The sequence below is a fragment of the Ylistrum balloti genome, unplaced genomic scaffold (genome assembly GCF_031769215.1).
Source record: "Ylistrum balloti isolate Yb309-2 unplaced genomic scaffold, AGI_CSIRO_Ybal_v1 Utg369936, whole genome shotgun sequence".
Lineage (NCBI taxonomy): Eukaryota > Metazoa > Mollusca > Bivalvia > Pectinida > Pectinidae > Ylistrum > Ylistrum balloti.
The window spans coordinates 336,006-360,032 of NW_026782046.1; the positions used below are offsets into that span (position 1 = coordinate 336,006).

Here is a 24,027-nt window from a genome sequence, read left to right on the forward strand (position 1 = left end):
ACACTAGAGCTGGTTATTCTGTAGGTTTAACTGACATTGTATTCGTCACGTCCCCGGAAGTAATTCTGCATTCCACACTTCACAAAGAGTAACATATGGGCCACTACTGTAAACCTACTTCTCATCCTTTGTGTACGATACATTATACAATCTGTTTCACTTTGTTTGTATTTTTTGTCAAACTTTTGACTTGACTTGTTTTCTCTTTATGATAGTTTTACTATAGAAACGTAAGAAGTAAAGATTTAGCATTGAATATAAATGGTTTTGGTAGCATAGGATAACAATCATTATGTATTTCTCGTCGACTGCATGCCAGATACTATCAAAAAGTTTTTTTATAAAAACACCGACATTGTAACAAAATGTAGATTAATGGAAAACAGGCTATAACGAGGTTATGAACAAAAGAAACATTTACAAGGATACCATTGAACAAGTACAAGTGACCGGTATGCAACTCGTCAACAATCATTGATGAGTTTATATTTAAGTCACGGAAAGATGAGGTTTTACGCATATCCAGCAATTTAATAAGGTAGGCTAAGTAGAAAACACATATAGCTTCTCATTAAATCGTTTCAAGGATTAAGATCTAGTAAATGAACACATAAAGAATTTAAATTTCTGCATTAAAATGTAGACATTTGGGTACTAAATAATCTCTAAATCTTTAACAGTTTTAGAAGACAGTTAACGCGTTGATAATATTGCAGGTCAACATAATTCTTAATTGATATTTTAAAGAAGAAAAAAAAAGAAAGTAATCGTAAAGAACAGAAATATTAACACGGAGAATTCTGAAAAAGGACTAGAGTTATGTGACCTGGTGTTTTATTTAATAATGGGTAAGATTTTTCTGATTCGATGCCTTCCGCAATGTAATTATTGGTCAAATCAAGTGAAAAATGTCACGTTCCTAAATAGAGTCAAAGTAAATAACAACGAAACCAGTAGACACACTTATCAACACAAATTTACATTGAACTTCAAATTGCACAAAGAAAATATTTCCCGATGGGGTCAATATAACAAGCGTTGAACTTCTTCATTAACCTGAATCTTTCGAGTGCGTGCCAGTCTGTTCATCTTGCTTAAAAATTCGTGATATTTGGAAGAAGCCCTTGAATGTCGAATCAACTGTGACATGTAATAATATTTTGGGGATGCTCTCCAGTAGTTGAAAATTCACAGTAGATGAATGGAAATTAACACGTTTGTCATATAGCTTGTTGGAAAGCTATCGCAGCTGTTTTCGTTGAAATAAAAAAAAAAGTAAGTAAACGTCTAATGTAGAAGAATCTGTCTGTCGTGTCCTTGATTATCTGGTTTCTAATTCCTATGGGTATAGCCGATGAATATTGTCAATTAATCTCCTTTCATCTAATTACAAAACATTATCATTATATTGAAAAGTGAAAATTGAAGAACTTAGCGAAGTCTTTTTGACATTTTTTATAAGCTCTTCGATATGTTCTATTTAAAGATCTTAATACCAAATTATTCGAACAACGAAAATAACGTTATGTCAACAGAATTTCAACTCAAATACAAAATTCGATGAAACTAGAGAAAAAAGTAACTAAAGAAAGATTAGCACGGAGACCCCTGAAACACTGGGAAGAAGACCTATGCTCAATCAATGACTTCCAGTATGTAAATTTTCATATGATCTGGACTGTACCAATAGTTTTGGAAATGTAATGAGATGAGCATATATATATAAATAATAGATTGGGAGACTACAGTGTGAAACGTGAACTATTGTCATAATATCTACAGAGTTAGTTGAATAACTCACTAAAACAACATTTGGGATGTTATTTTTTTCTAAAATGGAAGCAAAGTGCACATTTTAAATAAAACGGAAAGCAAACTAATCCAATGAAATGAAATTATTGAGCAAATAATTGAAAACAAAAAAAAAGTTAGCCTAACGTTAATTAACCAATATGATATAATGCAAAACCTAATATAGGTCAAATGAGTGTGGTCAACTTAATATGACCTTAGTAATACGATATTGAACCAGAAAACCTTGATAATAGACGTGTTTCTTTCTTGTGTGACATTTAACACGTATCGCCCCTAGTAATTAGGCAGTCCACCACTGTATGAACTTATCGCCTCCCGCCAAGATTACATCTTGAGTGGCCTACTGATTCTGTTTTACCTCGTGGTCGAACTTTGTGATAGGCCACTATATGTTATTTCTCAATTTTTAGTCTTATTCACTTTTAAAAATCTCGAGAATTTCTTAATTTTTCCGAGTTTCGTTACATTAAGCCTTGATAATTGACAATTTATTTGTCTGAAATACATTATTTTTTTCAAATTTGCAACAATATTTCAATAGATATATAGTTATTTCTTTAAAACTTATTATCATAGTGATCATTACACATATTCTTCTGAGAAATACCTGTCAAAACAGATTTGATATGCAGAAATCAAATACATCTCCGCTTTCATACGCATAGGCAAAAGCAACAAAGGAAATGCCGGTATGACAACATAATCTTATTTTAACTCAAAATCGATGTATCAAGAGCAAAATATGACCAAACGAAAGATTTACACCGAGACTATTTAAAAATAACAAAGAAAATAAGACAAGATATTCCGGAAAGGTAACCATCTCCTGTTTCATCGATGAAATCTGCCACGAAAATTTTGGTCAATCCAAGGAATGTCTTTTTTCGAAATGTCTTGTATAGTGTTTATACACAACGACAAAGTATTAACTATAGTGTCAATCTAAAAGGAAAAATAATACTGCAACCTCAACTGAAAGGATTAGTATAATATCATGGCAGTGTCAACATACAGAGACACATATAGGTACAGTGGTAGCATGAAGGGCCAATATCTACTACACTGTCAACACACTGGAACAAATATTACTTAAACACACGGGACCAACATTTATTTTGTTGTCAATATACAAGGAAAATATTACTTGATCGTAAATATACGGAGCCAACATTTACTATATTGTCGATACCATCATGTGACCATAATCCAAAATGAAATTAAATATAAAACTCATCCATAAACAGTTATTTCATATTTTTATCTCCTCGTCAAACCAACTGATTGGGGTAAAGTGACACTCGGAAAACCATTTAAAAATTATCTATTTGAAAAGAGATACATTTATTACTATTCGAATTATTCTTAAAAGATTTTATTTTTTCTTATGCTTGTTGTTGTTTAAATAAAAAATCATATCTTAAAATGCTTTTATATCTTTTTATTCCTTGTGCCAGTTTTAGCAAATTATTATATCAGGTCAATTTATTTTAAATGTGAGTATAGATCAAATGTGCTCATTCAAATGACTCTAAATGGCACAAGTTTGATGCTTGATATCAATTATGTGCGTAAAGCATGATGTATCACTGACGAAACACTGAAAATGTCATATCTTTGGCCTGAATCAGAACGATACGGTGAAAGTGAAAATGACGTGCAGCATATACTCCATGTATAAAACTGTCAAACTCTGACATGACCGATAACATCTATCAATGAGTAACTGCAATCAGTTATACAAGTATCTGAAATTAAAAATTAATAAGCTAATAACTTCATACCTAAAGCCTTAAGAGAAAACTATACCAATGTATTCACAAGTCTCCTTAAAGGTTGATAAGCGACTGTCTGCTTATAAGAATTTTTGTCTCCCTGCCATGTAGATATTTTCCACTATAACATTCTCCCATGTATATTGGTTGCTAATTGATAAATAGTTAATTGGTGAAATGCATATAAATTGGATGAAATTGGAGAATTATGTTTAATTGTTTATACAAGGAATCAATTATTTTCTGATGCTTTAGACTGGTATTTAAGGGAAAATGTTTTTAAAACCGATACACCTTTTAAGCAAAGAGCATATTCCGCTTATTGTGCTGTACATCATTAACACATTTGAAATTGATTCTGAAAATTCAACCACAGGTAGTTATATCGCCGCACTGACCAACCAAGTGGCGTTACAGAATGTGTTCTTGGATGATAACATAGAAAATGGCGATTGAAAATGCTGTTCCATAAAGAACGACTGGTAAAGAGGAAATGTAGTAGAACATGTTGTTGTATGGTACGTTTCCATAGTACTGGTACTAGAGGGTATTCATATGATATGATAAAAATGGAAAAATATAGATAAATATTTTTTTAATCAGCAACCGTTTCAGTTTTATTATTATTATTATTATTATTATTATTATTATTATTATTCCTGTCGCATAAATTTTAATTCATTTCAGCCTTAATTAAGCTATAATTGATATAACACATCAAAATACATAGAGATTGCACTATAAATTGTTGTCAAATCAAAGTGGATATAACTGTTGTCGCAGAATTAATGTTTAATGCTTCAGTACTTAATACCAGTGCAGCATACAAAGGACAAAAGTAGAAAAGTAATAAAGAAAACCATTGCGTTTGATAGGTCAATATCAACAAAGAAAATGTCAAAATGTAAACTAGAAACATTATCTAAACTCAAAGTTAATTAAACCAAGGCGAAATATTAACAAATGCCAGTATTACACGGACACTCCTGCAAAAATACAAGGTGAATAAGACCAAGTGTTCCGTAAGAGTAAGTTTCTTCTGTTTCATCTACGGCACACACCATGTTAATCTTAGTCAATGCAGGTAAGTAATGTTACCTTCTCAAACAAGCATCAAACACGCCCAGCTTCATATCGCATAATGGAATAGTAACTTTACCCATCATTTTCATCAACCTGCATCATATGAAACCATGTGTTATGAGTTTGTTTCTTCTATAGGAATACACGTGTTTGATTTTTCCATTGTGTACACCACCAAACCACATTCTAAACTGAAAGAACAGGTTCGTTCTCTTGTTATTGGAGCTTTCTTCTCCAAGAAAGGTAAACGGTGATATAAATATATGGTTGTAAACTATACTGAAGCGTATTTCGTAAAAGATACGTCCAAATCATACCTACGGGAACTAGCTGTGCCACTGTGCTAGCTGACTATGTTTTTATTTCATACGTGGCTGAATTTATTGAGGATTTTATCAAACCAGGTCACAAAGACCTTGCAAAGTCGTTTAAATTCACGTTCAGATATATTGATGACAGATTTAATGACCACGTCCATCGTATATACCCACAATAGATGGAAATCAAAGACATGACAGAAACTTCTACATCAGTCACTTATCTCGATCTTTCCCTACATCGAAACCAACATGGAAAGCGCTCCACCAAGCTGTATGATAAACGTGATGATTTCCTTTTCCCTATTGTGATTTCCCTTTTCTGTTTAGTGACCCTGCATATCCAACCTATGATGTTTGCATGTCGCAGTTGATTCGATATTCGTGGTCATGTTCCCGTTATCACGAGAATCGTGCAAGAAGTTGTTAACTGACGGACTAACTCGTAACACAGGATTAAAAAAGACAGTTCGATGAAAATTATGGGGAAGTTTTACGGTCGTCATAGTGATCTCGCTGAAAAATATTCTTTTTCTTTAAGCGATATGAAGCTGGACGTGTTTGATGCTCTTTAGTCTGCTTGTATGTTCCGTTGTCTTATACCTTGTTCTCATCCGAGAACGTAATATTACTTACTTGGCTTACCCAAGGTTTACATGACCTGTGTCGTCGATTAGCATAAGACGCTTACTCTTCCGGAACACTTGGTCTTATTAACCGTGTCCTTTTTCAGGAGTCCCCATGTAAATCTTTCTTTTGTTCATATTTCGCCCTAGTTTTATTTACTTTGTATTTGGATTAAGACTATATTGACATTTTCTTGTTTTCTGTCAGTTGCCGACACCTTTCATGAACATCATGATATTGAGAACAAGCCCATGCATATCGAGTCATCTATCACATGTAAGCACCAAAGGTTGTGGATGCAGGAATGTTGCTGTCCAGAAATGGAAAATTTACTTTAGGGAAAATGAAATCATTACGTTTATCATACAGTTTGGTTTAAATGCTGTCCCTGTTGCTTTTTTGTTGTAGAAAAAAATCGAGATAAAAATATGCAGAAGCGTTTGTCGTGTCCTTGATTTCCAAATTCATGGGGTGCTGTAATATTGATATTGTCATTTGTTATTCTACATAACGCAGTTATTTCGTTTAACCAAGAGAGAGAGCACGGATAATTGGCCGCTTAAGGAGTATTTTAACATTTTAACAATTGGCCGCTTAAGGAGTATTTTAACATCTTAAGGATTACAGGAAAATAATGAATTTTTGCTTTTAACAGAATACCTAATATCGAAATGGTATTAGTTTCGTAGTTAGTTGTATGCGAAATTTTATTTTAAACATTGCGAAATAAGTATTTCACTTGAACCATATAGATGGTAAAGATATGTTTGTTCTGATCGGTCTAAATATTTCAACTGCTGATACGTGCAATCTATTTTTTGGAAGCACAGAAGTTGAGGACTTCTTTTCATGTTGAACATATTTTGATATTGTCATAAATCACCTGATGTTCTTTGTGTACATAAATCAACGTCTATCATTGTCTTAGTTTGATTATTTCTGTCAATCTCAAATATCAAATTGGTTGAGGTCCTAGTTTAATTAAATCGCAATTAAAATAAAACCAACGTTAAAAGATTTTTTTTTTCTAAAACTGATGTTTTATTTCTCTACATTTTCATGATTATTAAACTGAAGTTATTTAAAAATTCTTTTAAATATTGAATTTTTCATATTTGTTCCCCTCTTCGGACCTTCTCGCTATTAACGAATATTGATATATGTATATATAAATTACAAATATGACATGAACACAATGTTGCATGTCGCCAATCTTCTAGAACTAAAGTTCGATCGAATTCTTGCAACTTCGAATTCAAAAAACGGAAAAGACAGTTGCCAGAAATTCTTTATTTTATCTGATGACATTGTTTTATTAAGTGACTGAATTAAGTGCCAAGTGGAACAAACTCATATTTTTAGGGAGACGTACGTGATTTTCTGATCCAAATAAAGCTCATTGGATCGCTCTTCATACGTACAGGCACTATAAATTAGTGATGATATCTATTCGTTGGTATCAAACTTATCTTCGGCAATAAAACGCTTAAATACGTCGATACAATTATCAATTAGTAGCGACCTGTTATCTTTAATAACAGGTCAATTACGATTAAGGTTGACCTTTGACACTGAGTGCATATCAATCAATAATTAATTGATTTGTCAGTGCGATAAATCCCTTTGATCTTAATTCGTTATATGACCACTTTCTACCTGTTCCTACAGTCATTTGTTTCCCGACAGACAAACGTCAGTTTAACAATACACAAAGTATTTATATTGATCAACGGGATGTTGTAGACCAGTGTTGTGTTCTGATATAAATTCCACCATAATTTAGGACATAGATTTCTTTCTTTCAAGTTAGAAAAGCCGGATTCAATCTAAATCAAACTTTGGCCTCACTTACGGAATATAGTTGTTCCTTCCACACGACATCCCCCAAATAACAGTTAACACGAATACAGTACATTCAGTACACCCTATGTAGGTAGTCTCTTGGAACAGCATGGCGGCTCCGTTGTAGACGGTTTAATTCGAATTTATATATTTGGGCAGATTCATGCGTCCTTTGGGAGAAAAATAACCATAGTTATTTGTACATAATATATAGTAACAGACGAACGCCTGGCGTCCTAGTAGGAAACCAGTTCAGTCTACATCTATGACGCTATCGATAACTAAGCTCATATTATACACTAGCATTAGCTAATATTTGGGTAACAGAGAAGTTGGTCAGTAGACCTAGCCATGGCATAAACTCTAATACTTTAGTCCGCTTAGCTTTTACATTCGTGTCAGCATGGAATCACAAACTGTGCGCACAAATAATATATTGGTTTCCCATATACACGGAGATTGCACTGCACAAAAGAAACACAACTGAATTACATTTTTAATACAAATTTAGTATTAGATACAATAGAACCACATAACGAATTAAACTGCATCATATCTTTGTTTTGTCCAAAGATCCGTAGATCCAAATTACAAGTTATTTGTTTGACGATTGGTATATACAGGTAAATCATTCACGAGCCTCTGATTCTCATTTGTCGTCCGTTTGAGACGGTATTTTTCTCTCCATTTATATCGTAGAGATATATTGCATGTTCTTGTAATGTCACTAAAAACGATGTCGCAAACGGTTATCGTACAAAAATGGCTTTATCGTAGAAAGATATATTTTAATGCTAAATAGGAGAGCAGATATATTTATCATGTTTTATCGAGCATGTTTTATTCGTATCTCTCCCCTCTCTCTCTCTCTCTCTCTCTCTCTCTCTCTCTCTCTCTCTCTCTCTCTCTCTCTCTCAAATAGGCTTAAATTTTGCCCAGCTGATATAATTATACGCGAAAATTAAAGGAAATGAATCTTTAAAAATCTATAAGATAATTTCATTTATCTGATGTAATGAGTAAACTGTTAGAGTATTTAATCGACAACATAAATAACTATATATTGTGGTGGCTAATGTATTGTTTATTGTTTCAACTGGATATATTACATGAAAAGATATTGGCATTTTCCTATGTTATTTGAATATCCATATATTTTTTTCTAAAAAATAATGCCAAATGTTTATGTAAACAAACATGTTATTTTCTTTCGAGCATGAATACGTGTGTATAATATACATGTTGTTTACGAGGTCATGCAATGTTACGCACACATGAACTATGTAAAGAGTTGATGAAACGTTGTTAAAGGTGTAACCAGGTTTAAATAGCGTCAGTTCGGTCTTTCTGGGTTATCTTAGTGCAGTAGTGAAAATAAAAAGGCAGTCGATCACCAGTTAGATGTACTCGCCTGATCAAATATATCTAAAGCCGCTTTAATAGATTTTTTTTTTTTTTTTTTTTTTGAAAAAGCAACATCACGACCATCCGCATTCCGAAAAGCACTCTTATGGATATACGATGATAACAGATGTCACATTGTACATTGAAAATCCCATATATAAGATTTATTTAAATATCTTTATTTCAGTATCAAATCAAATATTTCTGTGTATATTGTAGACAAGGAAAAATCGTTCAAAATACGTTGAGAGAATCAGTTGTTCCGAAAGGGTAAGCGTCTTCTGATTTGCCAAGCCCGAAAAGAAAAAAAGTACATGGCAGTAGAGTCATGGGGTGTTAGGTTCTAATCAATAAAATATGTTCTGTAGTATCACAAAGGGATTTTTCTGACATTTCATTATTATTTTCTGAAAACTTCTGTAATTTTGCATGATTTTTTAAACCCTGGCAAAGTCCTTTTTAAATGCCACAGATTAATATACTGCATATCTGTCTTTATCGTCCGCCATGATTGTATAAAAAGGACACAAAGGTGAATAACACTTCCAATGCAATTTTGCTTTTATAAGCGCACTGAATTTTGTGTGTGCGAATTGCCATTATACAATTTATTATTCAATGATCGTCCTGTGAAACCGATTCTATATTATCACATAAGACTACACACTGGTTCTATTATCATATATATCATACTTAAATGGATGCAAAATTCCCTTACAGCCTCTCATCCTGTCATTTTTACAATGTTTAAACGTTTCTACTGAACATTATATATTTCCACAGGGCTCAAATTTCGTGGCTTTCCATTAGTATGCGTTTTCGTTGGTAATTGCCTTCCATGTCAGCTTAAATGTGTTTATCATTTCATAGACATGTAAGTAAAAGTACATACAAAACCAACAATAATAAATTCTACATGAAAATTAATAATTTTACAGTATGCAGTATCTTTAAACTACCATGTAGCATTATCATTTGGAAAAAGAAAAGAGATAAGAGCTCAACATACGAAAAGTTTGCTGCTGTACAATGAATATTCAATTTCAGCGTGCCTGTTATGGCGTTGTTCATTTTGTTATATACATCGCACGGTCATTAACAATTCAGCAATAGATGAATAATGATACAGCCATTGTAAGGAGGAAATAAACCAATGTAAAGAACCTAGTAAAAAGTCTAGATTAAGGTGGAAATTTAATGCCTCAGTGCATATCCATGTAAATGACAACACGAAAGTACAGTGAATACTCTGCTCACAATATAGTCATAAATGACATAGATGGTCTCCCACATATAATATAAAAGAACGACTCAAAATTTTCCAGCAAATAATATTTACATATGATAGGCATTCATATTTCGGCTGCATTGTTATTTAATAACAGACATGTTGACTTTTATTTTAACTACTCATGGATCGAAGACCTACTTTGAGCTTACGAGTTGAGCTTCTTTCTGCTTTCTTCAACCTGTCCCTACGATGTCAGATTGACTGCGGTCTCTCTATCATTTTTTTTTTCTCTCCGACCAAATTCTGTCTTAATGCCCCACAGTTGACAGCAAATTGGCATTTGCCTTAGTATTGAACGGTCAGCCAGGTGAGGAAAGTGACGTGTTGTGTCCTCCGACCGAAAAAGTCATCCTTTTGCTTGACGAGCTGGCACTGCGGAATGGTTAGCCCGCTGTCAGTGTAAGGTGACCGGCTAGGGTGTTCAACTCCACTGTCTATACTATGACACTTCCTTGAGTGATCACATAGTTCTTAGACACCGTTTTTATTTATTGTTAACTGTAGCGTGGACGAAAAATATTTATAAGTCAATATTTGTCATTAAGCTGACTTCTTTAGAATAATGACAAAGTATTAGGCCAATTTATCAATTCCTAACTTGCCTCCCGGCATTCATGAAAAATCTGATGAGGACGAAACAGATTTATAATGCAGTTTTATTAACTATTTGACTAAAACACTTATACGTATATATACAAAAGAAATATTTTAAACTGCATGATCGATTGTAACAATTTTTTATGGACTGAATCCAATACGTCGCCATATTTCATGGAGTGCAATGCACAGATGCAAATGCATTGCAATACAGTCGGGGTCATTCATAAATCGATCTAGCTAAATCTATATAGAGCCTCCATAACTTAAAGTTTCATAAAAGATAGTTCTTGTATATTTTTTTATAAAGCAACATCAAACGAAACCTTAACTTGTTTGCAATATCCCTTTGATTAAAAAGCGAAAGTAATCAAATTTTGCATAGTACAGGATGTTGCTAAATGGTCAGAATAATACACCATATGAAAGTAAAGAACAAATTTAACGAATCTTGACTAAGATACAACGTAGAGGATTGTAGTTTTATTACTCAAATATATGCACTGTAATCGATAGTTTAGTTGTTTCTGGTAATATCAAGTAGCAAAAATAAACGTTCTTCACAGTATCCATTTATTCATACATTTCAACGAACTAGAGATTTCATAATAGAAAATGAATTATGACATTGTTTCCAATAGATGTTGAAATTACGACAAAAACATATATATATATATACATATATATGCATTTTGAAATTCACCTTTCTGTTTTAAAGACTGCACTTGATAATAGAAGGACAATTCCAGAGAATTCAGACACGATTTTTTTTTAACATAATGATCTCTAACAAAATATTTTCTTTATAATATTTACATTCTTGGTATTAAATATTAAGGACAAATATTGTTCAAGCATTTCGTTAATTTGTCATTAATTAGCCTAATGAAGCCTGGTTTAAACAGTTGTTTATCAGGATCTTAAATCGTGTTTGTTCTTATCTCAAGGCGCACAAACAGTTGACGCCATCACTGATTGGGTTCACACCAAACCCAATACGGCACAGCATTGCTCCTTATCTGTATAAAGGTGGTTGTCTACGATATTTTAATGTGACAATTACTTTGCTACGGTATATATGTAGTACGTAAATAATGGTCTTATCTAGTCCGGATTTGATTTACATAGTATTTATCTATTATACTAAGTATTTATAAATACCATAGATGATATCTTTTTAAAGACATGTTTAAAACCTGGTGATTTATTATGAAATTAATGTGATTCTAATTTGAATCATTTGTATCATGAATTGTAAATCAAAATCAGTGGCGCAGTTTGAACGTGTCGTGTGAAATTTATCATATAAAATGAAGGATGTTCTATTACTTTGTTGCTTGCCTCATTTCTAAGTCTGTATATAGATATATGGACTTATAACACATATATATAATCAACAATGGTTTACTAATTAAATTCAAGGTGTTCATAGATACGTGAAACGTCTAATCAGCGATTTCATGTTTAGCACACATTTGTCCTCTCCTAGACCAAACAACGTACTAAACTTAACAACAAGTAATAAACGGTATTCCCTAGTGTATTTTACAAAACCAACAAATAATGAATAAAATTTTAAATTTTGCAAATTCATTTTAATATACGCTTCAAATGGCTAATTTGACGTCTGAATGTATTGCAGATCAGATGAAATTGAATAGATATGGAAATTTGTTTTAAATTTTGTCATTAAACTGACTGGGCTTTGAATTAAACATGTAGGTAGACGTAATAGGTCACGGGTTGTAAGTAATTGGAATGCAGGTTACGCTTGTCGCTTATTGTACCGATCAAATGAACAGAAAGGTAATTGATTGATAGAAAATCAATCACTATACAGACTGCCTATCACGCCCCAATCTATGTAAAGTGTCATCAACTTCAAAAGAACTTAAAGTGAAGTTTGATGAGTTAAAAGTATCTGAAAAAAATGTAACTGGGTATTTTATTTGCAGTATATTCCGATTGATAAATTCATATTTAATAAGCTTTAACGATTTGTAAAATAATTATCTATAAATTTCAGTAATTGTAAAGTTCGTTGTCGTGCGGTGAGTCGAATAAGCATACAATGCTTTATATTATACTCTTATAAAATATATATCAAAGTAAATTAGACTAACAAGTACACAATTTAAATCAATTTAAACACTAAGTTGTATATTGTATTCAAAAAGCGTTAGAGCTTCTGTTTCAACAATATAAAACGCAGTTAACATCTATAAAATTGACTGATTAGTAAATATTCAAATAAAAAAAAATCGTTATTATTTTTGTAATAATTTTAACTGTATCATGTTAAAAGAGATGTACTTAGTACCCAGTCTATACACGGTAGGAACTCATAAATCATAATTAACGATGCAGCTAGATCTATTTGATAATTGATAAAGAAAAGCATTGAAACATGCACTTTATTCGTGACTGTACTTTAATCCTACTTTGTAAATTCAAGTTTTATTATTTATGATATATTTTCCTTAAATATGATAATATGATAAATTGATCATGTCCTCTTGTCAACAGTTTTATTTAAGGATTCTATTAATGACGTCAGTTGTTTGACAATTAGGCAAAGGTTTAAAGGTTTCGACTTATGACAATCAAGTACACCCTATATAATACACCACTTTTTTGCATGGTTGTGTAATTCAGTCTAGCAAACTTTGGATTACTTATCTTAAGTTCCGTAAAAAGGTAAAAATAGATCAAAACCTATCGCATGTTTTAACAAAACGATTGAGTGATATTATCAATTATCACCTTTAGCGTCAAATTAATTTGTAACTAATGTATGCACTGAACAGAATCAGGTTTGGCATGGGTATATTGTAAAGAATAACCGTATGGCGTAAATTACATATGATCGGTATTAATAAAAGATATATCATGTATTCGATTGAAAATCAACAGCAGTATAAAAATGATAAATATAAATTTACATATTTACCTATACATAATTACTTAACTGGTTCTAATGTATCTTTATATTTAGATCTGTTACAACGTGTACCGGTAACTTCAGAAGGTACAGATAAACGCCAAAATGTGATTTAAAAAACAAACAATGCTGTATCAAAAAACATTTTCATAGATTATATATTGATCAACGTCGTGATGACAACGAGCAAGTTGTCACAGGAAATCGGTCACCTTTATCAAAGACACGAAACATTACAAAAGTTACATTATAAACAAAGAAGAAAAGCAAAGTTTAAAAAATACAATCGAGAACGATAGCGCAGTGCCTCACTAATTCCTTCGGTCGATGGACGCCGAAGTCCTTTATTGGTTTGTTTTTGTCAGATGATGATTCAAGTATCAAAAAAATAAATTTCTGTACGTTGTGCATGGTAGCAAATGAGAGCATATGTGCGATCATCTATTGCAGTAGTACATATCTAACGAACATTTGGTTGTTAAGATCTATTACCGATATTGGACCATACCGTCGATATTACTTGATATATAATCTAGTAAGTAATATCGACTGTATGGTCCAAATGTAGTACTTTATCCTAACAAACAAATGTTGGTTGCGTATTACTAGAATAGATATAAGATCAAAGAAGTAATAAAGACAGTATGATAAAGTGAATTGTCATTTTTTCAAGGCAATCTGTCCCTTTTTCGGGGCACAAATAGAACACACACATACACACATATAGACATAAGACATAGCAAAAGCAAAGGTAAAATAAAACACATAACACAAGAAAAGGTATTATCAAAAGAACAATCAAAATCGATTCATGACGTCTTCAAAACCATTGGTCCATAATGGCTATATTCTAAAAACTAAACATAAGACATTAATTATTAACGGTAAATCCAAATAATGCCACGTCTTTTAAGTGATAGCCAGATCACATTACTAATTAGACTTCATCAATAAATACCATGACATTGGCGATATCTACTTTAGCATTGTCTCAATCAACATCGATGACATCAGCTGAGTACCACGTATTCCGGAATGGTAAATTTAATACAACCACCTGTGGTACATGTCTCAGACTAACATCTCGAGGAGTGCATAATGTCCATCATCATTTCAATGTCGTATTGTACGACAACACTCGCTACTAATTAAATACTACTTAACATCTCATGTTATTATTGTGAAGTATATATGTCTGATTTATATATAGACAATTTTTGAAAGTCCTAATTGCCATATTAGTAATATAGAAAAGACTGTACAATAAGTTTCTAACGGTTTTGTCAGATAGTATAGCTTTACTCAAATTTCAATTAAGTCGTTCAATGTGTACTAGATTGGACCACAAAGTCGAAATCCTATTCGTACTTTTCGTTCTAAGTAAGATTACATTTCTATCTCCAGGTAGTGTTATAGTGTCAATAGATTGTACTAGAACTTCCGCAATCTTTGCTTGAGACTGAATAGCTAGCGTTACTTGAAAGCGCGTATCACGTTAGACATTTGTAGCAGCAGCCTACCACAGAATTGAAGGATGAGGCAGGGAAGAAAGAGAAAAAAATAGGATAAAAGTAAAATCGGAAGGCTTGAAATGGAAGTAGGGATGGATGTTAATGTTTCCGGTTTTTTTTTTTTTTTTTTGTCATTATTATTCCTACCATTCACCATGAACGATCGAAAACAATATGTCAAACTGTATTTCCCCAGCTTGCAATGATTATATAGGTACTCTGTATCTGTGAGCATTTTCATCGCAGTTTCACTCTCGCTCATGGGAAAACGGGAAGGGTGGATTACAGTTTGATGTTTAATGCTTTAATATTGTCTCACGAATACGAAAAATGATATGCGACATCGAAAGGAAATGTGGGCGATACAGTCATATATCTCTTCTGATTGAAACACATGAAATACATTGGCTAATGTCACATCACTCGATAGTCATTTAAGCACATTAAAAACTCTCGGACATTGATAGGGAATCACCCCCGACGTTGTTGATTGTTTTTCACAATACCACACTGACTATGCATATAACAGAGAATATTGAAGAGTGGTCCCAACATGTGTTCTGTAAAACACGTAATCAGTATATAATCACCATATTCGTATGATGTTTTCCCGTGTTAAGTTGTGTAATGTATTAAAATGGTTATTGACACTTGTTAAGGAAAATATTGTCTCCGAGTATTATATAAAGAAGAAATCAACTCCGGTTTTACTTTTCCTTGCGTAGATCACATTTCAACGCCTCCAGTCAGCGATATCAATAGTTATATCCAATATAATGTGTAGGATAAAGATAAACGATATTATTTCAAATACAAGCTGATGACAAGAAAGTTGTTTTACCAAAGTCAGATCAATATGGCATTTATATTTAATAATTTACATTTGATAACAAAAAGAATGGACAGGTACTACAATGGAATACTCATAAAAAGCATTTTTATGCTACATTCAATTTATATTTCAGGCAATTAGAAATGATTATAGGGCATATAAGAGGGAAAACCGATCGCTTTCATTAACTTTACTATAATTCATTTTGATGTTGTTTGATTCCTTCATTTGTACACATAGTGCATTATTATTACTAAAGTTAAGATTTTCTATTATCTACAAGATTCGGCGTTAGTGTTTACCCTAACACAATAGCCAGACAACTAGATAAACATTGAGTATACAATCGGGCGATGTGTGCCAGCCTTCGAGAGTTCCTCATGTCTATTTATAGCCTGCAATATCACATCAGAAAGCAATGTTGTGGGTTACCTATCCCCTTTGAACTCACTGGTACTTAAGCTAAGGAATGACCTCTTGTGGACGTGCGAAGGAAGGTGATGTCTGTACTTTCAAAAGTTCAAGATATATGGGCATAGTTTGAATTAACTTTTTTTTCTTTATGACATTTCGTTTTTACTTTTTCTTATCATGCATTTTCATATTATTGTATAACACATTAAATATTTGTTTCATACTTTAATTGAGTCACATAATTGATTTCATGCGATAAAAAATATTAGAAGGAAATATATCTTGTTACATGTTAGATATCTATCATCCACGTGTAATTTACTTGGTAGGTATGTAAATATATGTAGTGTATATACTTTAGCATGCAACACTTTTGACACTGGTTTCGTGTATACATAATCTGAATATAATGCGGCCCTACTTAAAAAAGTATTGTTTACCGTTAATTAATGGATTAGATAATTAACTGTCCTCATTAAGGTATCTAACAAGAAACAAACTACCTTTTATTAAACGACACACATCCTATTATCTAGAGACATAAATAAATCCTATCGCAGCGTCAACTGTCAACCGTTTAGTGATCGTTGTATTATTTTGTTGTTTTGTTAAGCTATAAATAGTCAATTTGATAGTATTATCTATAGATAGTTTCAGATTAGTTTGTTAAAAACAACCATAGGGTCTATACACATATTCTTTCAACAATATCGCAATTAAGATATTGTTTTAATTTTCATCATTAAATTAGTTCTAAACAATGCCCATATCCAGTATAGACTTTATATACCCAGTAGTGATACCTGAACGAGTGCGTGCGGTGTGTGTGAGTGTGAGTTTGTGCATTCATCAAACGCTGTCAAACAAGTGCCGACTACAACAGTTGTGCTATAGATAGCTACGACACATTCCACATGTAGCTTCGCCGACGACTTTTTGTGAATGAGTGTGACGTCATAGCCAATGAATACACAGAAGACGCTTACGCCTAAGTTAGGTATGGCTTTATGTGTAACATAAACAGAAGCACATGTACGTGAAGGTTCTCATTCAGAGTTCATGGGCGGGGCTATCAGGATACTGAAGCCGTGACAGTTCAGACGTACACACCCCCTTATATATATAATCATTTGAGTTCACTCAGCACTGTAATACATATACGCTGGAGTTGTAATTCGGAGTTAGCGATCTAGTTTTTGGCTTTTCATAAGCTATTTATTATGAACAGAAGACTACTACACAAAGTGGGAAATAACTGGTACTGTCGTAGATTACTGAAGACATCTAAACCTAGTGTAAGGAGAAAGATACTAACAGAATTTCGTTGTGACACGCTATGATATTATATGTTTTACGTAGAACCGTGGTTTTAACGGTCCTGCTCGTAGCATTACACTTAGCAATTGTTACAAGCAAACCAGCATTGTTAGCTTCTAAACAGGTGTCAGAGGCTGAGAGAGAAATAGACCTATCTAAACTTCGGATTGAAGCTTTTAAACAAAGCATACTTGAACAGATAGGACATTCCTTGCCATCGAATGTTTCTAATGTTACCCACAGCATAGAAACCAAACGGCAAAAAATTAGAGAATTCAGGGATTATCTTATCAGTAAAAACGACATGCAGCATTTACCTGATAAAGAAGAAATGGAGTCCGAGACGAAAAGAATACAGCATACATATAAAGGTAAAGTACTACTTCATTGTAATTTTGTACTTTCACTTTCTACTTAATTAGTATGTGACCAGCTGATTGGTATTGAATCAGAGAAAGGATTTAATTTCGCTCTTTACTGGAGTAAGGTTACATTCTTCATTATTTTCATTCAAAAAGTATTATCTCTTATTTACGCTTACGAATATGTTCTACTGTTGAAATATACAATCGATTTCGTGTCCTTCTTTGTACAACTGTATATAGATGTTCGACAAAGCACAGAATGATGCAGCAATACACTAACAAGTACTCAAATACGAGTTCATGAATCCTGACAGCCATAACAATAATAGGAGAGGGTGAAATTGTATAGACATAATATGATGAAAGCATTCCATATTCAATTCAGCTGAAGTTATTAAGATGAAAATACCCCATAAAGAGATAACAATGCAGATACAATCTAAGGCCTTCCTAATACTTACAGGATATGCACCAGTACTCATCAAAATATCTTGGATAAATTTCACAGATAGTACAATTCAAAATCTTTGCTTAATCGGCATTATTGCCTTTTTGAAGGAGAGAGAAATTGGAGTTTTTGACTTTACACAATATCATCAGTTCTTATTTGCAACGTAAATCGTATCCGTTCACCATGTTTTCTTCCATTATTTCATCCATGTTTTTATTAGAAATTTGTTATAGGAATTTTCAAAGATCTTACTTACGTCTAACACATCCCATATACCGTGTTTACCTGTATTTTATAATATCATTACATAACGATAGTCAACACACATGCACACAAATGTTTAAAAAAAAAAAAAGCTGAGGCGCCACCATCGACCTATACAGGTGTAAGACTGTTAGCTTGCACCTGCCGTACACGATGCAGACGCCAAACATTCTTTACCTCACACATATGTAAATGTCCAAAAGAAAATGCATCCTAGGCTGATTCTTATACTATTCTATATTTTAACATGTGTTAGATACTAAAAATATATAGTTTGAGCTTAATTTTAAAAGACAATCATCATGGATAAAGATTTATTAGAGGCTGAAATATTTGAAAAATGTGTGATATGTGTATGACGTCGCTTATCGCCCCAGAATGTCATATAGGTGTAGATAATGCTACCTACCCTTCAGTTGTAAATACATACCTGTGTTTAAAGTGAATTTTAATCGCTAGTTACCTGGCAAGATTTTATACACAAATATGAGCGTAGAATACTGAGTGAATTCAAGCATATCCATTCCACGCGCGAAAACCTTGTCAACACGTGGGCTCGCCACAAAACCACTTTAATCCCCATATATATACATATATTTAACTTGAACTTATCATTCCATATTAATAGGACGGGATGCCATCGAAAAGCGAGCGATCTCACTGCTCTAATCTGTTTTTAAATGAAATTCAGTACAGTCGCTTAAGTTCACTTTCTGTTAATCAGTCGTGCGTGGTAAGTCGTCCGTCCGAGGTACAATCTCGAATAACTAAGGATAATCCCATATGTTTATTTCCTAATAAAATGTAGGAAACATTCCGGAGGCAGGTGTCCGTGCTATATTGATACATAATGCTAAATGAATTCTAGCAAATTGCATCAGTCCATTGGCTACTGTCTGAACACCGTCGAAAAAGTAAACGTTGGGCTACCATTAAAGTTATTTAAAAAAGTCTTTAAAATAAGACTTGTTAAAAGGGTTGGAGTGAAGCAAACTCCCCTGAGTTGACTCACCACATTGTTGCTTAATACATCACGGGTTCACTAACTACTTTTGATCAGTATCACGCAGGTCGGAAAAGATTTATAATTAATCAGCCCCTTCAACTGTTAATTAGAATTTCATTCATCAACCACTTTCACTTTATCCAAATGATAAATTGTAATAGAATGTATGTTTCCGCTCCTTAGTGAAACAAATGTCTGTGATACTGGCTACTTTTAATAAAACTTGTACCTACATACATCTATATCTACTGAATAAGACAACAAAAGGATCAAAAGTCTATATTAACACGGTTTCAATGTTAGTAAGGTAGTTTATGAATAGAATGTTTAGCAAAAACAGGTCTTCATCAAGATATGATATGTCACTGAGTGTTTTGTGCAATATCAGCTTTTTAAACTGTGTGGGCGAAATGATTACCTACCGTATAAGCTACACTTTATCTTCATCTTCACTATCATCAAAATACATAAATATTTTTAATAGACCAAACGATCATTAATGTTTTGTTAACGTTGTATACTCCTCAAACATGTATAATCAAAAATGAACAATAAGTAATTGAAAACCCATTAAATGACAAACGCCGAAGAAATCACGACATGGTATATATTGTTCCTTCTTGCAATGATGCAAATAGAAAACTAGACCGGAAGTCGTCTATTACATTTTAGAGCGTACTGTAAATATTGATATTTTTAGTTCTAGTTTTTGCTTTTATCGCAGATGGAATAAATCGCAAAAGTAGACCATTTCAAATACGATTTGATAAGAATAGTAAATAACAGAGACCCTTTAAGGATTTCAGTGAAAGCCACGTCCTTTTTAATTCATACATTGAAAGAAACCGCGAAAAACAGAATCCCCGAAAATGACTTATCACAGTATTTCATCACACAAAGCACGAGGATAGAAAAGTGTTGTTATATAGAAATCTATAATGCTTTAACAACACAAGTCTTTTTTGTGTGTTACAGTTACCTATACAAGTATGTTGATAGTGTACCTAGGTGTCAAACCTCGGTCCTATAAATGAATAGAAATCAGATTCTAAGGAACAACATCATACATGTTAGACTGCTTACAGTTAACCATTCATCAGTTATCAATAATTATGGTACGTGTTTACTTTTATCCGCTTTTCAATGCATACCTATATATTTATATAAATGTGTAGATTACATGAGTGTAAAATGCTTACCTCGCGCGGATCACAAAAACAGTTGTTACTAAGGACAGAGATTATAGGAATATTTTTTGTTTGTTGATAGACACATACTTATATGTATATTATATATACAGCCTCTTAATCTTATTATTCAATCACCGTTTTAAAATCAACACGTCGTATCTAGGTCTAAATTTTATAAGGATTGGACTGGAATGCTATAGCCTTTTTTAGAGATTGATATTTTCAATTATGTTGATAAGCAAGTTTTAAAAGGCCTATATTCAGGAAGAAATCTTTTGCTGATATTCTTAATATATAAACGTAATCATCGTGACCTTAAAACAAATAGGTTGTCAATCGTATGTATGTAGCTTTTTTGATAAGTTGACGTTATGATGATGGTTAACAAATGTTATTAATGTAGTATCGGTTTGTAATTGTCAACGATAACCAAATATCAATACTAGAAATAGAATTTCACTTCAGGTAGTAATGAATTACCAACTATTAGCGTGTTTCTATTGCCTTTGTAATGACAATTCCGAAACGAAATATCCAATTTATATATATATCATACAATTATGGTAATAACCATTTTGGTGTATCAAATTAATCATAGGAAACATTATTCTATATTGTGCGAAAAATACTAAATATCAAATGAATAAATATGCGATATATTTGTGTATTACAGGCTACTACAAACAACAGAGATCAGACATGATCAACCTGGATGGACCAATTGTGTTCTATGACATCCAAGAACAAGTTTCAAAGGATATATACAAAGAACTTATTGTGTTTTCTGCAACTTTGCAGTTATTCAAAAAACAGAGAAATGAATCTGGTTCAAATATAAGACATAATTCTTCAATGGACGTCAAAGTATTTAATGTTGAACTAAATGAAAACTCAGAATTAGTGAAAGGAAAGCAGATCTCCTCTAAGACAGTTGATGTTTCTGTATCTGGATGGGAGGATTTTGACATATCTGATGCAGTACAGAACTGGATAGATAACCCACAGTCAAACCATGGAGTTATGGTATCGTCAAATACTCATAATATCACACAATTCATCTCTTTCAATGACGAGAATTTATTGTTAAGAAATTTACATAATGACGAAGGTAAAGCTCCACATTTACCGGTACATTTGTCTAACAATTTCACTCCAGTACTTAACATGGACGCAGAGGAAAGACCAATTCTGAAACGCGCCAAGCGACAGGCTGGACGTCGTGATTGTACACATGGTGACGGAGAGGACAGGTGCTGTAGATTTAGAACTCAAATCAATTTTCATGACATTGGCTGGGATTGGGTTATGGCTCCCACAGATTATGAAGCTTTTCACTGCGAAGGAAGTTGTCCGGATCGCTTTAAAATGGCAAGCACTTTTACAGGAATCAAATCAACTCTTCATAAAATGGACCCTTCCCGTTTTTCGGCACCCTGTTGTATACCATCATCATTCAAACCCCTGACAATCCTTCACGCAAATTCGTACAACACTTTAGTTTTTACAGATCTGGCTGATATGGTCGTTCAAGACTGCAAATGTGCTTGAAAAGGACTGTTACCATGACAACAAATCTCGTCAACTCATTTTGACGTGAGACTTATTATTTCATTTTGTTTCTTATGTCGTTGCTGTGATATGTCCAACGGTAGCATTGTTTTTGGTGTTTTTTCCTGTGCGATATTCAATATAAATCCATTCCAAATATGTCGAAAATTATTGACGAAAACTGGATACGTTAAGAGATTATAGATGTTATTGTTAACGAAAGCTGAATGTGGGAAAAAGTTAATATTAGACAAGGAGAACCTTGTAGCGTGTAGGTTAATAGATGAACGAATGCCAGAGGAATGTATCCAGATGGAAGATAATTGTAGACAAAGAATGAGGAGTGAACGTCTTTAATGTATCAATGATCGTTAACATTTCAGTGAGTCAGGAGTTTAACATCTTTTAGAAGCCATCGTGGAAAACCATGGCCTCGCAGGTGAAATTAAGAAAAAATGAACACTTTAATGAATGTAAGTTCTATCATAATTGAGTATACAAGGTAAATGCATGCATGTGTTATGATAATTGGCTTTCAACAAATACTCCATGTGGCTAGTTGGGACCAATTATTGTTTTATTGTTGGTTTGTACATAACATCCTTAATTTATTCATAAATTACTGTGATTACATACTTCCATATGTTACCTTGAGTCATGATGAAGATATCGTCTTCTAACCGAAGACAACATTTTGTCTCATAATGCCCATTTATTTCAAAGCAATTAGGATTTGAAAGAATTTGTCACTTGTAATACCAATTTTGCATTTAGATACAGTTTTGCCAAAGTTTTTTTTGTAAAATATCTTGTCTTATATTGTCATCCGTAATCCATTGGTCGTCTTAGAGATCTAGGATACCGATGGAGAAAATATTCTCATTCAGATATAGTATTATCAGTTACAAGAATATTTAATTTTCATATTGTGTCGATCTTGACCAAATACTATTTCATAATTAATAACGTCAGTTGAAACTTCGTTCGTAGTGAAAGTAATATACTTTCCCCAACAGTTCAAATGTTCGCAGCTTTACCACAAGTGTAAAGTCAACTGGATATTTTTCTCATGCGTAGTCACGAGACTGACTTAATATTTTTCTACTTATTTAATATCAAGGTATTTATTTTTTGCGAACTCATTCCATCTTCGAGATCAGCAAAAGCTGAAACCAGGTATGTCTTTACGGCATTTAAGTTAATTTGACGTTTGACGCTATTTTTAGCATATTTTTTAAAGATATTTTTTTCGAATTCACAAAACTATCCGTAACTTTATATTCAACACCGTCTGTTTAAGCGGTTAAGACATCTGATTGTCTTTATCACTTGCCCTCCACCTCTGGGTCCCTGATTCGAGGCAGTCTCATGGTACCGGCCGCATGTAGATGATTTTGCTTCATGAACCACCATCCCAACCCGTCTGGTTCTTATATGACC

The 24,027-nt window shown here is 32.9% G+C and overlaps 1 protein-coding gene across 1 annotated transcript; it reads left to right on the top strand.

Annotated features, from left to right (window-relative positions):
• The first annotated feature begins 17,782 nt into the window (after positions 1 to 17,782).
• Positions 17,783 to 22,587, top strand: LOC132547176 (bone morphogenetic protein 2-like). The gene is made up of 2 exons (XM_060210931.1): positions 17,783 to 18,134; positions 21,713 to 22,587. Exons 1-2 carry the CDS (start codon positions 17,783 to 17,785, stop codon positions 22,585 to 22,587), a joined length of 1,227 nt encoding a protein of 408 aa, XP_060066914.1.
• The last annotated feature ends 1,440 nt before the right edge of the window (positions 22,588 to 24,027 follow it).

Coding starts and splice junctions, on each gene's coding strand:
- LOC132547176 (XM_060210931.1), top strand. CDS start 17,783: ATGATATTATATGTTTTACGTAGAACCGTGGTTTTAACGGTCCTGCTC. Junction 18,135..21,712: donor AATACAGCATACATATAAAG/GTAAAGTACTAC, acceptor TGTGTATTACAG/GCTACTACAAACAACAGAGA.